The sequence below is a fragment of the Myotis brandtii genome, unplaced genomic scaffold (assembly GCF_000412655.1).
Source record: "Myotis brandtii unplaced genomic scaffold, ASM41265v1 scaffold75, whole genome shotgun sequence".
In the NCBI taxonomy this organism is placed as follows: Eukaryota; Metazoa; Chordata; class Mammalia; order Chiroptera; family Vespertilionidae; genus Myotis; species Myotis brandtii.
The window spans coordinates 154,549-171,637 of record NW_005370991.1 but is presented as its reverse complement, the minus strand read 5'-3'; the positions used below and the strand labels follow the sequence as shown (position 1 = coordinate 171,637).

Here is a 17,089-nt window from a genome sequence, read left to right as displayed (position 1 = left end):
TCTTTCCATTGCTTTTTAAAACAACTGTCAACGTTGAATTCTATATCCAGCAAAATTTATTTCAAAAAAAAAAAAAAAAGAATGAGAGGCTTCTAGTCTCTTCTACTGTTTATAACAAAAACTCTACAGAAAACAAAATGAAATAAAATAAAAACAAGCAACTACCTGAGAATTCTAAAATATGTAATTAGAGTAAGTGGATTGGGGTGTAAAGTCAAGACCTGAAGAATGACTAATCATAGGCTGACAGCGTGTTTCCTGGATTCAAACCCGCTTGCCGCCCCCCCCCCCCTTCCCGCCCTTTACCTCTTGGAATTGCCTAAGGAAAAGCTGGCTCATGATATAAGTAACAAGCATGACTAGTAAAACTCTAAGGAATTACAACTTTCTGACTAGAAAATGGCCCTTGAATATGGAAACAAATAGGCAAGAGCTTTCTTTTCTTTTTTTTGCTTCTCTTCCAAGGACAGACTTGGGAGCAACACTTCAGCTGTACCATGGATACATAAGACCCTGAGTGAAAACCCATCCTTCTGACTAGAGCAGTGATGGCGAACCTTCTGAGCTCCGTGTGTCAGCATTTTGAAAAACCCTAACTTAACTCTGGTGCCGTGTCACATATAGAAATTTTTTGATATTTGCAACCATAGTAAAACAAAGACTTATATTTTTGATATTTATTTTATATATTTAAATGCCATTTAACAAAGAAAAATCAACCAAAAAAATGAGTTCGCGTGTCACCTCTGACACGCGTGTCATAGGTTCGCCGTCACTGGACTAGAAAAACAATCAAAGGGGACCCTGTTGTGCAAAGACTGTAGGGATAATCCTTATTTTTTTCCTCTTTTTTCTCTCACTGCTTAGGCCTGATGGCAGCCCCAGTCAGGAAAAACTGTGCACTACAGAGACTAACACTCCTGGAGAACTCCTTCCTCCCAGCCAGAGAAGCCAGGAAAAGCATCCTTTGAGAGGAGACAGTGGGTACCAAATCGAAACTGAACTGATGCTAAAACCACCACCTAAACAAGTCCAGATAGAAACGTCAACCTAAACCCCACCAGGTTAATGCCTGATAAGCCAGGAAAATCAACATTCTCCAGAGGATTTCAACAGGAGACAGTCTCACAACATAATATTCAAAATATCCATGACACAATAAGAAATTACTTGATACACCAAAAATCTGTAAAATATGAGCAATTCCCCAAAAAGAGACAATCAGATACCAAATATGAGATGAAACAAATGTTGGACTTACCAAAGACTTTATATCATATACTAGAGGCCCGGCACGCGAATTCGTGTGGCCCCACCCACCCGCGCGGCCTTGCCACGCTCACAGCCCCACCCACCCATGCCGGTCTTTGATTGGTATGCCGTTATGGCCATGGGCTTTTTATATAATAAATACTAGAGGCCCGGTGCACAAATTCAGGCACTGTGGGGTCCAGCCGGCCCGCCCTGATGGGGACTATCAGGGGCGGGCCGGCTGGGATGGGAGGCCGATTGGGGGCAGGGCTGGCTGGGGCAAGAGGCCACAGGTATTCTGGTTGTTCTGCCTTTCAGAAAAGCATCCTTTGAGAGGAGACAGTGGGTACCAAATCGAAACTGAACTGATGCTAAAACCACCACCTAAACAAGTCCAGATAGAAACGTCAACCTAAACCCCACCAGGTTAATGCCTGATAAGCCAGGAAAATCAACATTCTCCAGAGGATTTCAACAGGAGACAGTCTCACAACATAATATTCAAAATATCCATGACACAATAAGAAATTACTTGATACACCAAAAATCTGTAAAATATGAGCAATTCCCCAAAAAGAGACAATCAGATACCAAATATGAGATGAAACAAATGTTGGACTTACCAAAGACTTTATATCATATACTAGAGGCCCGGCACGCGAATTCGTGTGGCCCCACCCACCCGCGCGGCCTTGCCACGCTCACAGCCCCACCCACCCATGCCGGTCTTTGATTGGTATGCCGTTATGGCCATGGGCTTTTTATATAATAAATACTAGAGGCCCGGTGCACAAATTCAGGCACTGTGGGGTCCAGCCGGCCCGCCCTGATGGGGACTATCAGGGGCGGGCCGGCTGGGATGGGAGGCCGATTGGGGGCAGGGCTGGCTGGGGCAAGAGGCCACAGGTATTCTGGTTGTTCTGCCTTTCAGTCTATTTGCATATTACCCTTTTATTATATAGGATCATAAACATATTGAAAAGACAAAAATTCCTGGATGAAAATTATAACAAAAAGCCCAAATTGTTATGTAGGACCAGGATCTCAAGGTCTGAGCAGTTCTTATTAAATGCTCTTGTTGCTAAATGTTAAGATGCAGCACAGTATTTTGCAGCTGCAGCTGTAAACAGAATGAGCTTGACAGGAACTCAACCAGATCATGTAGCCAACTGTAAAGAAAGCAACATGTTATTAACGAAATAGTATGTGGGAAATAGTTTTACTCCTATCAAAATGTGAAAAACTAAGAATGTTTGAATGAAAAGATATGGCACAAAAGACACGAAACATTACTGCCTAGAATACGAATTAACAAAATCCTTTCATACTCTTTAGATACTTCCCCATAACAGTAAAAAGACAAGGCAAAATTCATCATAAAGATATTCATCAACATGAAAAATATAAAACAAACTCAAAGTCCTACTAATCTATGAAACATCACTAATATTTCCTGTCTTATAGGGTATTATGCAGCCATTAACTTTGTTTATTAAGAGCTTTTCATTTAGCACTAATTATGTATACATAAATTTCTCCCAGGCAAGTTTTATAGAGTATTAATGGTTTTAAAATTTTTGTAATTTCCATCAACTAATGTTATCACATATGTTAACTATATCATGGAGTATAAATACCAGAGAAAGACTATATAACACTGTGGGAGGAAAAATTCTAAAGAGAATCCCCGCCAAGATTCCTATGTCACTTCCTGGCTACTCAAACACTAACGTGAGCAATGCTGGGAAGAGATGGCTCAGATATTATTAAAATTCCAGGTCAGTGGATCTTAAAGTAGGAAAATTATCGGGGTGAGCCTACTTCCTAGTCTCCCAAGGCTTCTGCTGAAGCATCCCTCGGGAGTATGCTGCTCATGAGAAGGCAAGGCCTAGAATTAAGTGCAAATTTGGCAGGTGGAGTAGGTAACTGGTGGGAAATATAGAGCTGACTCAGCACCACAGCCATCTCTCCTTCTCTCTTGCAACCATGCATTTCCATGCGCATGCTACAATCTGTCCCATATCCCATTGTGCAGATCTCAAAGCCCCCCTATTTTCTCCTACGGGAAACTGAATTCCCTCCCCGCTTCACAGCAATGTTTTAACCCCCCTTCCAGTGTCCCTACACTATGTCCAGCAGCCAGTCTTTCCCAGCAATCTCTTCCTTCCAGTGAACCAGCAACTCCTGCACCTGTGACACTTCCCATGATGCACATTGGGAAACATTCAAGCTTCTCTTAACTGCAGCACCTTAATAATAAGGTAGAAGGTTTATGTTAAGTAGGAAGGAGAGATAAAATTGTATATGGTTAACAATTATAAGTCACATTTCCACGCCTCATGGGAAAGGGGGATAGATAAACAAAGCATTATTCTTTGAAACTAACAATTTGGAAAATTTTATGTAAGAAAATCGTGTTTATATGATGTTAAAATTAAAACTCTCTGCATTGCAGGAAATCATGAAAGAAATATACCAAAATAATCTCACCACTGTGCAAAATGGGATGGTGGTTGACAGTCTCTCTCTCTCTCTCTCTCTCTCTCTCTCTCTCTCTCTTTTTCAATTTTCTGCCTTTTCTATATAAGCATGTTTTGTGTTTATAAAGTAGAAGAGAGAAAAGGAGAGAAAGCAGGCTAGCTAGCTTTCTCACCTCTGCATTTACCTACCTTTACAGCAAACATTTGCAAATGCATAGCAAACTGTCATAAATAAATGAGATTATATATTCTATAGAACTCTAATGGGCAAAACTAGGTATCCATATTTAGGGAAGAATAAGAATAAAAACACATTTATAATGGGACGTACCCATACATATATACAGTCAACTGAAAAAGCGGTATTTAAATGGAAAATTCATTCTGCCAAGAAAGGCAAACAGTACTGCCAGTTTCCAAATGCAACCACAGTTTAATCATAGTAAATAAATGCAAAAAAATCTCTGTAATGAAAAGTTTACAAAGTTTTAATTAGTCTAAATATTATTCCCTTTCTTACAAAGAAGAGATAATGGGGTAAAATTTAATAATCATCATCCCAATACATCAGAAGAGCTAAATTTATTAAATCTACAGTGTATTACATTATCACTAAAATGATTCTTAAAGAAGATCACAAAGAAATTCAATTAACTTAGTTATGTGTGAGTATTTTCAAGAGAATTTTGTACAGCAAAATACGCTTGATGTTAAAAACATATTACAAGACAATTTTCTTCACTTATTTCCTCCAGTATGTTATCTAGACCTCCCAATGTGCAAGTGCTAAATAACAGAAATGGGACTCAAAGGAGGCAGGAAGGTTTAAGTATGTGGAAAATTCACAAACCGTACAAGTAGCTATCAAACGAGCCCAGGAGTAAACTATATAGTTACTCCTATTTAATTCTCTATTTTGATGAGGAACAACAGGGTGGGAATACAAAAGAGAAGAAAAAAAGATTTCTGCACCTGATTATAAAACTAGTACTTTTGCACAAAGGAGTTGCCTTTAAAGTTCACTTCTAACAGAAAATATCTCCTCGAAAAGAACATGCAACAGCTGGGGGGAAATTATCCAGGAGCAATGTTTAAAATAATTTAAGAAAAATGATCAGCAAGTGCCATCAGAATAATAATACAAATTCTCTAGGCAACAGCTAGGCAAGCAACTTAAAAATTAACACACGGACATATTAGCAAAATCTTGAAACATTCTGAAGTTTCTACTTTTCTATAATGCAGATTTATCTGTTCACTCCTATCTATACCAATCATTAAAGATAATCCTACTGATTCAGCAGATATTTTCTGCTGAAAATATGGGGTCCCATGTTGTATATATTTTTACCAGACATTTTATGAAAAGATTCCTAGGAAAATCTAAAAACAACGCGATTAGCTTTGTAGGTACTTTATTCAGGTAAAGTACTGCTATTCTTCTGTGCTGCTAGAAAATGGTCTGTTTCTGCACTTGAATTTTGTGCACCAGATCTACTAGTAAAAATGTACATATAATGTTTAAACGTGTATTATAAAAACATAAAATGTGAATTCTTCCTGGAATAGGCAGGGTATGATGAGAAGGGTGGAACGGAACCAAGAACCACAAATGATGGAGACACTGAATTGGAAATATTCTACTAAAGGAAGAAATGGCAAGATTCTAGACTACCCATGACACCCCATTCTTCTAACTGCATGTGTTTTATGTACTTCCTCCTTCAATATTTTACAAGTTTAAACATTTTTTTGAAAAGTCATATAACAAATTCTATCAGTAAAAGTAACATCCAGATCACTTAAAGTCTTAAAGAGCACAATATTTGTAATGTATTTTTTAGTTTAATAATTAACAAATAAATGCTGGGTTTATGACCAGTTCAAAAGATTTTAGGCTTAACGTTATAAAACTACCCATTTTCAACACTTTTTAACCTATAAAATGAACGAGTTCATACATTCAACCTAATATAAATCCCAGAACTCCCAGGAGTGCATTAATTACCTTCCATAATTAACACTGCTTGATTCATGCCAGAGAATTCCCACCATCTTCAGCCAGAACCGAATGCACCATGGAATGGGGTGGGCTTGGGGTTGTTTATTGAAGAGCATTGAATATACTGGCAGAAACTCAAAACCTGGGCTTTGCATAGTAATCAATGGGTGCATTTGTGATTGTTCACAAAGCAACTCTGAACAAGATATCCTGCCTTTAAAACTGAAATGATAAACACCATCAGTGTCTCTGAATCATGAGTAAAATCCACCCATCAATCAAAAATGAACAGCTAAACATCACACAGTAAGAAAGAGCTAAAGAAATTCACTGAAGGAGCATCTGCAAAGACTTTTCTCTCTCTTATTCGAATGGGAAATGTTTTTATAACTGATGGGTAAAAGGAACCATAGAGAGTAGAGCAATACACAAAATACATATGTCTTCCAAAAGTATCGCTTCAAGACTATTCAGGAAGAATGACTACTCTATCAATCCTCTTTAGAAAGCAGACAATATGGGGGGATATGGTCCAAATACAAGGGAGGTACTTTTGGAAAGTCTAAGAAAAATGTAATGGTCTAACTTTTGATTTAAAACAGAAAGAAAAGAAAGAAGGGGAGAAGAAAACAAAAGAAAAGAAAATTCATATTAACAAATGAGATAAAGAAAAGCAGGGAGCTCTAACCGGTTTGTCTCAGTGGATAGAGCGTCAGCCTGCAGACTCCAGGGTCCCAGGTTCGATTCCGGTCAGGGGCATGTACCTTCGTTGCGGGAACATCCCCAGTAGGGAGTGTGCAGGAGGCAGCTGATCGATGTTTCTCTCTCATCGATGTTTCTAACTCTCTATCCCTCTCCCTTCCTCTCTGTAAAAAAAATCAATAAAATATATTTTTTTTAAAAAGAAAAGCAGGGAAATTTGGGTGCTGTCAAGGAAAAAACAACTGGTTCAATTTGTTCAGAGAATGACAATTTCATTCATTCAAAAAAATATTTACTGAGAATTTACTATGCCAGGCACAAGAGACAAAACATAAGTGACAAAGTCCCTGTACTCAAGGAGCTTACAATCTCATGGAAAAGAAAGACAATTTTCATACAAATATTCAGTATGTCTAAACACTGTGGAGAAAACTAAAGCAACGTAAGAAAGACAAAGAGAGGAGGGCAGGGTTATTATTTCATCTAAGATGGTGAGTGAAGGCAGCACTTAATTGTAAAGAGGGAACTGAAGGAAGAGAGGGAGCAAGCTTTGCAGAAAATGCAGGGAAAGTGCTTTCAGAAAAAAGAAAGAAAAAGAAAAAAAAAGACCACAAACACAAAGGCCCCGGAGTAGCTAATGCTTGGCATAGTCCAGAAATAAATAGCAAAAAGGTCAATGTAACTGGAGCAAAATGATCAAGTGAGGAAGGGCTTTGGCTTTTAAGGAAAACGAACTGAAACCATTTCATTTATAACAAACCACAAGGTCTTAGACCTGGGTGACTGAAATAAAGTGAGTGTTATTAACATGACCTGTAAAGTTAAAAAGAAGCTCATTGAGGGAGCGGGAAAGATGAGATTTAGTGAAAATCTACAGCTCACGGCTTCCACAGGACCTTCAGCTGGGAAATGAATTCTTCCAGGGCTAGGGACATGGACATGGAAGTCATCTGTATAGAGAAGACAATGAAATCTGCAGGACCAGCATAGAACTGGGAGGGAGCAAGCACGAAGAGACGAAGTACAGACCCTGCGAATGCCTGCTTTCAGCAGGTGGGAAGAGAGACAGAGGAAAAGAGCCCACCCTTGTGAGTGTGTGTGTGTGAGTGTGTGTGTGTGTGTGTGTGTGTGTGAGAGAGAGAGAGAGAGAGAGAGAGAGAGAGAGAGAGAACATGCACGGGAGAGCACATGCTCATGCACATATATGTGTTTATGAAAGAGGAAGAGGGACAGGAAGGAAGGGGAGAGCATCACTCATGGACACACACACACACACACACACACACACACACACACAGAGTTGACAAATCCAAAAATTAACTTCGTGCCTTTTAAATTTTTTCAGTATTTTGGAAGTACAAAATTTACACTTTATTTTTCATGACCCTAGTTGTTAGCATATGAGATCATTTTAAGCCAACACTAAGAAGTAAGATGATTAAAGTGGTTTTAGTTAAAATATTCAAAACTGGTGAGAGATTTCCTCTTACTTTCTTTTTATATCTTTTATCTTATTTTTTAAGATCCTAATGTTTACTTACTTATATAATTTATTATTAAGACATTGCAAATAATTATTTTACTCTTCATTTTTTAAAACTCTAGCTTTTGATTTCTTAAGATAACTCGTTATTTTGTTACAAGTTGATGAAGAATAATAAATAAATCATGAACCATACATCAAAAAAGGAGAGAGTCCTATTTTATGGTTTGTTTTTTCTGTTTTGATTTTAAAATGACTATTTAGAACAGACCAAATACTAAAAAGGGGACGATCAGTAATCAAAAGCCCCCAACAAGTAAAACTCCAGGACCAGGTGGCTTCATTGATAAATTCTTCCAAACATTTAAAGAAAAGTTAATAGCAATCCTTCTCAAACTCTTCCAAAAAATAAAAGAAAGAAAACTTTCAAACTTTTTTTATGAGGCCAGCATTACCCTGCTACCAAACCAGACAATGAAGCCACACACACACACACACAAAATTACAAGCCAATATCCCTGATAAACATTGATGAAAAATCCTCAACAAAATATTAGCAAACTAAATTCAACAATACATTGAAATACACCATGATCAAGTGGAATTTAATGCAGAAATTCAAAAATAGCTCAACATCCACAAATCAATGTGGTACACATTCACAAAACGAGTTACACAAATGTTATGATCATCTCAATGCATGAAGCAAAAGCATTTGTCAAAATTCAACATACATTTGCCATGAAAGCTCTCAATAAAGTGAACATAGAGGGAAAGTACTTCAACATAATAAAACCATATATGGCAAGCCCACAGCTAACATCATACTCAAACATGAAAGCTTTTCTTCCAAAATCAAGAACAAGACAAAGATGCCTCCTCTCTCTCACCTTGTCTTTTTAACATAGTCCCAGCCAGAGCAATTAGGCAAGAAGAAAAAAAAAGGCATCCAATTTGGAAAGGAATAAATAAAACTGTCACTATTTGCAGGTGACATACAGAAAACCCTAAAGGTACCACCAAAGAACTGTAAGTACCAATAAATGAATTCAAAGTTGCAGGATACAAAATCATTATACAAAAATCAGTTGTGCTTCTCAATGCAAATAACAAACCATCAAAAAGAGAAATTAATAAAACAATCCCATTTATAATTACATCAAAAAGAATAAAACATCTAGGAATAAACTTAACCAAGGAGATGAATAACCTGAACACTGAAAGACATGTCATTGATTGTTAATCCTCACTTGAGGATCTTTTTCAATGGGAAAAAGATCCTCAAGTGAGAAAAAAAAAACAACTTACACATGAAAAAATTAGAATACCAAAATAATAATACAATAAGGTGCTACCACATCTATAATAATAAAAGCATAATATGCTAATTAGACCAGGTGTCCTTCCGGACAACCTTCCAGACGAAGCCGGGATCCAGGGTGTCAGAGGGAAGCTGGTGCCGGCAGCCAGGGGAAAGAAGGCCTGCTCTTGCACAAATTTCGTGCATTGGGCCTCTAGGATGATATAATTGGTAATTTCCATAAAAAAATCAATGTGGACTCCAAAAAGGATAATTCATTAGCTTTCAATGTATGCAGCATGTGACATTTTAATACAAACCACCATATAATAACAGATAACACCTTTCTTCCCATTCCATAAATTCAATGTAGGTTTTGGGGAGGTTATAAGAATTGTAGGGGGAAAATGTGGAAGATTTAAAAATGGCAGAGATTACTGAATATCCATCCTTTCAATGGAATGCTGGCACCTCCAGGGATTACCTGATTCCACAGGGGTGTGGGGCTTGCTTTGTTTGCCTGGCTATTTTACACCTCCGCAGAAAAGTGAACTTGTAACATCGAATTCTCCTTTGAACCAGTTGTAACACTTGACTGATTCCTTCATTAATTAATGAGTGAAATATCTTTGGTATGTGTTCATTTTATATTTGTCTGAGAGTCATGCTTACATCCTCTTCTAAACTTCATCCTTCAGTAAAATGAATACAAAATGATCCCCATGCTTCCTCAGAGATCTCACAATATAGTAAGGAAAACAGCCAACTAGGATGAGAGTAGGTATTACAATAGAGATATGACTAGCCAACTAGGATGAGAGTAAGTATTACAAGAGAGATATGAATAACATATGAGAAGTAAAAATAAAAGCATTTTCTGTCTGGAAGGTTTAAAAGAGTCTTACCTCTTAAGTTACAATTATATAACAAGGCAGGGGCCACGAATCCAGGGCCAACCCACGCACTGCCTGCTTCTGTGTAGCCCATAAGCTAAAAATGTTTTTTACATTTTTTTAACGTTATCTAATGACATGTGAAAATTACATGACATTCAAATATCAGTGTCCACAAATAACATTTTATTGGGACACAGCTACACTCAATGTATTATCTGTGGCTGCTCTCATGTTACAATGACAGGGCTGAGTAGCTGTGAGAGACCTTGCGTGGCACTCTCATCAATCCACATGCACACCATAAACTGCAGTATCTATAATAATAAAAGTGTAATATGCTAATTAGACCAGACAGCCAAACGACCTTCCGGACGAAGCCAGAGTGTGAGGGCCGAGCCTCTTGCACGAATTTCATGCACCCGGCCTCTAGCTGAGTTATAACTCAACAGCATTTCAAATTCCACAGGTATCACCATACCACATTTTTTAAATTACCACTTGGTACAGATCATGTAAAAATAAGCAAAGAAGAGACAAGTGGACTTTGAATGTCACGCTTTAAAGGCACAGAAGAGTATGGGTTTTGTTAGCAAATCAGATGGTAGAACATTGTGCTTATTACCCAATGACACTATAGTTATGCTGAAAGATAGAATATACATCAATATTACCAAACTCTGCACTCATCACAATATTCTCAACTAACAGGAAAGCCATGATCTGAAAAATTCCAAAATTCTAAAAGGTTATTACCACCACACAGGACTTCTTCACAAAAACAGAAACAAGACTGCATCCAAAGTAAATTTCCAGGTAGCTCATTGGTTAGCCAACAAGGAAAGTCATGGTACCACTTACCAGTGGTGAACCCATTAAATCGTATTTGACTGCAGCTGCCAAAGAAATGCATCCAGAGAAAACAGACTGTTTAAGCCTATTAGCCTTTTGGTCAGAACGGCTGTCTGAAGAGTTGAGATTATTGGGAGCAAAATCAATAGTATATTTTTTAAAAAAACAAGGCAAATGACTGCAATTGGCTTTCCTTGACTCTCAAACATAGCCAATATTGCTCAATGGTCGAGGAGTCAATGCCAAGTTTAAAAATGGCTCAAGAATTAGCTCCTATGAACTGTCTGCATAGGGAAACTACAGGTGACAATATTCTCAAAATAAACTCAGCAAACATTAGTCCAGTACAACCTGAAGTGGAATCTACTAAGATACATTAAAACTGATTTGGGCAAAAAAATATGTGTGGAGCAGAGAAAGGATTGGACATCCTTTCAACCTCTGTTACTGAACACTAAATGGCCTTTGTAATTAGTTTTTGCTGCACATTTGATGCTATTTCTTAATGAATTCTACCTAAAATTACAAGGCAAAACTTACACGGGAATAATACTGTCAGATTGGCAAGTAATCATGAGCAGTTATACATACTTCCCAGCTATCAAACATGAAACAGAGATGGGAGATCTCCATCCCCACATCAACTTGCAGTGCATATATTTTCCAAGCTCCAACTCCACTTCCAGCAGGCTTTTTCAGACTGCACTGCAAATGCAAAGTAAATTTCCATATTGCAAAACCCACTTCACTGTGCAACAGAGGCGCTTCCTTCTAACCTTCAAATCGAAGTTTGCAATGTTATGCTAAACGGCAAATATTAAACGAAAAATCTAATAGAGTCCTGAAAATGCCTTCTAAGCAATGAATATGCTCAATTAAAATCATATGCTCACAAACAGATGTGAGTATTTGGCAGGACATATCCGAGTGAAAAGGCATTTTCAAAAGTGAAATATGTAAAATCTCATTACTGATCTGCACTGACAGATGAACATTCGCATTCAATTTTCATGATGAGAAACACTAACTTTTATTTACAATTAAATAAAATGTTACTTTCCACAGAAAGATTTCATTGTTCTTATTAAGAGACCGGAATTACATAATGATATACTAGATTAAATGGGTATTTTAAGTTTATGTGGAAAACTATACTGCATGGGATTGGTCCACCTAATCCCCCCCAAAAAAGTGCTTTTCCAATATCTCAGTGAATGTAAACTCCATTCTTCAGGTTGATCAAGCCAAAAACACTTGAAGTCATCCTTGACTTCTCTTTATCTCACTCTCTGTAGCCCATTCATCAGCCAAAACAAATGGTTGGCTTTTATCTGTAAAACTATATCCAGAATCTAACCATTTATCATCCTATCTACCACCCTGGTTCAAGCTTATCATTATCATTCATCCAATAATCTTCTAACTGGTCTCCTTATTTCCTCTTTTACCTCCCCATTTAGCCTATTCACAAGAAGCAGAGACTCCCTTTCTCCCTCTCCCTCTCTGAAATCGATAAAAATATATTGTAATAAATGCATGCATCCACGTTCATAACGCTGATTTACCATTGCGCTCAGTGTTTCCTCCCAATCGGGCCGCTCTCGGGGGTGGACGTTTCTGTGTAGTTCTGGAACAAAATCATCCTCTTCAGAATGTACCGAGGACTTCATCTTCCTAGAGATCAAAACGTGAGAGACTCTGATAAGAATTTATGCTTCTATAAAAACTTTCCAATGACTACAATTCAAAGAACAGAAAATTACGTGAGATTTAAAGTTTACTTAAAAGAGCTTTGGTGGGCTAATATTGTTCCTCTATTTCTACTCTAGTTTTTGGGATCTTTCCTGATGTACCAAACACCTGCTTTTATTCCAAGAGATAAAACTGAGGTCTTTAACTAGTTAACTTTTATGATCTGTGACACAAAACAATATGTAATTATATATGTGTTTTCCGATGGTCTTAGGCGACCCCTGTGAAAGGGTCGTTCGACCCCCAAAGGGGTCGCGACCCACAGGTTGAGAACCGCTGTCCCAGAGGCTGTCTGTGCCCACCGTGTACTAGTATAACTAGCAACTATCCTTTCACACTGCCCTACCCTCTGTAACCCTACTACTCTGCATTCATTTTCTACAATAGCACATACCACAACTTAACATCTTATATATTTAATTAATTACATTTCCTCCTACCCCATTAAAATATAAGCTCCACAAAGGCAGGAAATTCGTGTATTTTGTTCAGGGTTCTACCCACAGAGTCTAAACCAGTGCCTGGAATAAAGTTTTGCCCAATGAAAGAACAAAGCAACAACAGCAACACATTTTCTGTAAGTAAGGCTTCTTCAGCTCCTCTTTCGTATGTAAGTAAAATATGCATGCATCCATTCCACCAATAAGTGATATGTACCCATAAATATATAAACTAATTGCAAAATATCTATTTCAGGAAGAGATGCATTTCCAATTTTATTTTACTCTTTGTTTGATAATTATTTGCCCTAGCCGGTTTGGCTCAGTGGATAGAGCATCGATCGGCCTGCAGACCAAAGGGTTTGATTCCAGTCAAGGGCATATGCTCAGGTTGTGGGCTTGATCCCCAGTAGGGGTGTGCAGGAAGCAGCCAATCAATGATTCTCTCTGGTCATTGATGTTTCTATCTCTCCCTCTCCCTCTCTGAAATCGATAAAAATATATTGTAATAAATGCATGCATCCACGTTCATAACGCTGATTTACCATTGCGCTCAGTGTTTCCTCCCAATCGGGCCGCTCTCGGGGGTGGACGTTTCTGTGTAGTTCTGGAACAAAATCATCCTCTTCAGAATGTACCGAGGACTTCATCTTCCTAGAGATCAAAACGTGAGAGACTCTGATAAGAATTTATGCTTCTATAAAAACTTTCCAATGACTACAATTCAAAGAACAGAAAATTACGTGAGATTTAAAGTTTACTTAAAAGAGCTTTGGTGGGCTAATATTGTTCCTCTATTTCTACTCTAGTTTTTGGGATCTTTCCTGATGTACCAAACACCTGCTTTTATTCCAAGAGATAAAACTGAGGTCTTTAACTAGTTAACTTTTATGATCTGTGATAATCCTGTATAATAAAGAGCTAATATGCTAATTAGACCAAACAGCAGAACAACCATCCGGACGACCTTCCAGATGAAGCCAGGTCTGCGAGGTCCGAGCCCCTTGCACGAATTTTGTGCATTGGGCTTCTAGTTATTATATAAGGACTGATTTTTATCAGTTCAACATAGTTGGTACCTTGAAAAGATTTGCAACAGTGGTCAATATTAAAGAACTGTGCTAAGCATTAGTAAAATTTCAGGATGAAGGGACAGATACAGTACTTTTTTTTCCAATTTATGGAGGACAGTGTATTAAACTAACATTCTCAAGGAGAATAACTATAAATTTTAGACAAATCATATAAAGCTTCTTGCCTGAAGGCACAAGAAAGCAATCCATACAAACAGAATATCTGGGGCTACATTCTTTGAGAGAAGAAAACCCATGAAGCAAATTTCATACTTAATCATTCCTTTTGTATAACAGACTATACAAATCAATGATTGAGGATAATATGATAGCGTAACTAGGCTGAAGAGGCAGAGGTTGGATGTTGGGGTCATCAAAGCAGATGGGGATTCAGGGTAAAAAAATGCCACCCCTCAAAGACCTGTAGAAGAAGAGTCCAAAAATAGACATGGAAATTCCCCTCAAATTGTGAACTGATTCCTCAGCTTGTAAGTATGTAGGACAAGATGCCAAGAAACCTATCAAAAAACAGCTGCGGGGTAACTAGTGGGCCCAGCAGACATATCACAGGCTGGCCAAGCTGAGGAAATGGAGGTTGGCAAGCACTGCCCCAAACAGAGGGGCACTGAAAAAACAAACAAAACAAAGAAACCTGGACTCTCAACTGAGACTCCAGAAAAGCCATGCCTCAGGACTAAGGACAAAACAGCAATAGACGAGCTCAAACAAAGCCCCAAACCAAGCCTCGGGCATGGTCAGAACTGTCAAAAGAAAAATTAACTCTCTTCAGAGGAAAATAACATTCTACAGGCCCCTTGCAACTTTTCATCCACCTTGACTGGTAGCCAATAAACATTATAAGGCGAGCTTTAAGAAAACAGGAACAAATGAACAAAATTTTTAAAAAACACAGTCAAAACAGAGAAAGAGTCACGTTTGATTCGGATTTTAGAATTATCAGAAAGGGTCTTAAAAGTGGCTATGACGGATTTCTGGCTTCTGGTTATGATGTAGAAAGCATCACTCCCAGCCTCACAACAAGACAGATAATCTACGAAATCATAACTTTTCTTGAATCCATCAAAAAACTGAGGTCTCGTGGCAACCTACTACTGGCCTCAACTCTAAGGAAAGACAGGAATATCCAAGATGATCTAACTCACAAGCAATCACTAGGTGATGGCGAACCTATGACACGCGTGTCAGAGGTGACACGCGAACTCATTTTTTTGGTTGATTTTTCTTTGTTAAATGGCATTTACATATATAAAATAAATATCAAAAATATAAGTCTTTGTTTTACTATGGTTGCAAATATCACAAAATTTCTATATGTGACACGGCACCAGAGTTAAGTTAGGGTTTTTCAAAATGCTGACATGCCGAGCTCAAAAGGTTCGCCATCACTGCACTAGGACAAGGCATGGGTAGAAGAGAGAGACACAACTGGTAAGAAGAATTCAGTATCAAGCTGTTAAAAATATTTATAATTAATGCGTTCAGAGAAAAGTATGTTTATAATAAAATAGATGAAAAGATAAAGTACTTCAAAAGAAACTTATAATTATGAAAAACAAAAAAATGTTCATCCTAAAAATAAAATATCTTAAATTAAGAACTCAATGGATGGGTTTAACAGAACAATGGGCATGGCTAAAGAGAGGATTAGTGAACTAGCAGATGGTTCTACATTGAAGAACAAAGACAATAGAAACAGAAATACACAAAACAGCATAAAACACAAGAGACTTGGTAAAAGGTCTCAAATATGTCAAAAACTAGCAACTCGGAGATAAGAAATAGAATGAAAGTGAAAAAGGGACAAAAGCAATATTTGAAAAATAATGGCCGAAAACTTTTCAAAACTGATGAAAGTCATCCAACTACAGATTGAAGAAGTCCTCAAGCAGGATTTTTAAAAAGCATCTACGTATTTAAAAAACAAAACAAAGATATTCTTAAAAACAGCTAGAGAATAAGAGACAAGTTGAGCCCTAGCTGGTCTAGCTGACTGGCTAGAGCGCCGGCCTTCAGACTCAAAGGTCCTGGGTTTGGTCCGAGGTCCGATCACAATCCGGGGCACATGCCTGGGTTACGGGCTAATCCCTAGTAGGGGGCATACAGGAGGCAGCTAATCAATGATTCTCTCTCATCATTGATGTTTCTAACTCTCTCTCCCTCTCCCTTCCTCTCTGAAATCAATAGAAATATATTTCGACCCCCAAAGGGGTCACGACCCACAGGTTGAGAACCGCTGTCCCAGAGGCTGTCTGTGCCCACCGTGTACTAGTTATAACTAGCAACTATCCTTTCACACTGTCCTACCCTCTGTAACCCTACTACTCTGCATTCATTTTCTACAATAGCACATACCACCACTTAACATCTTATATATTTAATTAATTACATTTCCTCCTACCCCGTTCAAAATATAAGCTCCACAAAGGCAGGAAATTCGTGTGTTTTGTTCAGGGTTCTATCCGCAGAGTCTAAACCAGTGCCTGGAATAAATTTTTGCTCAATAAAAGAACAAAGCAACAACAGCAACACATTTTCTGTAAGTAAGGCTTCTTCAGCTCCTCTTTCTTATGTAAGTAAAATATGCATGCATCCATTCCAGCATTAAGTGATATGTATCCATAAATATATAAACTAATTTCAAAATATCTATTTCAGGAAGAGATGCATTTCCAATTTTATTTTACTCTTTGTTTGATAATTATTTGCCCTAGCCGGTTTGGCCCTAGCTGGTCTAGCTGACTGGCTAGAGCGCCGGCCTTCAGACTCAAAGGTCCTGGGTTTGGTCCGAGGTCCGATCACAATCCGGGGCACATGCCTGGGTTACGGGCTAATCCCTAGTA

The 17,089-nt window shown here is 38.0% G+C and overlaps 1 protein-coding gene across 1 annotated transcript in view; it reads right to left on the bottom strand.

Moving 5' to 3' along the window:
* The window catches only part of ARHGAP32 (Rho GTPase activating protein 32), a 109,327-nt gene that overhangs the window by 81,161 nt on the left and 11,077 nt on the right, over positions 1-17,089 (bottom strand). The window contains exon 2 of the mRNA XM_014530617.1: positions 13,701-13,809. Coding sequence (XP_014386103.1) covers positions 13,701-13,809 — 109 coding nt within the window. The remainder of the gene's footprint in view (positions 1-13,700; positions 13,810-17,089) is intronic.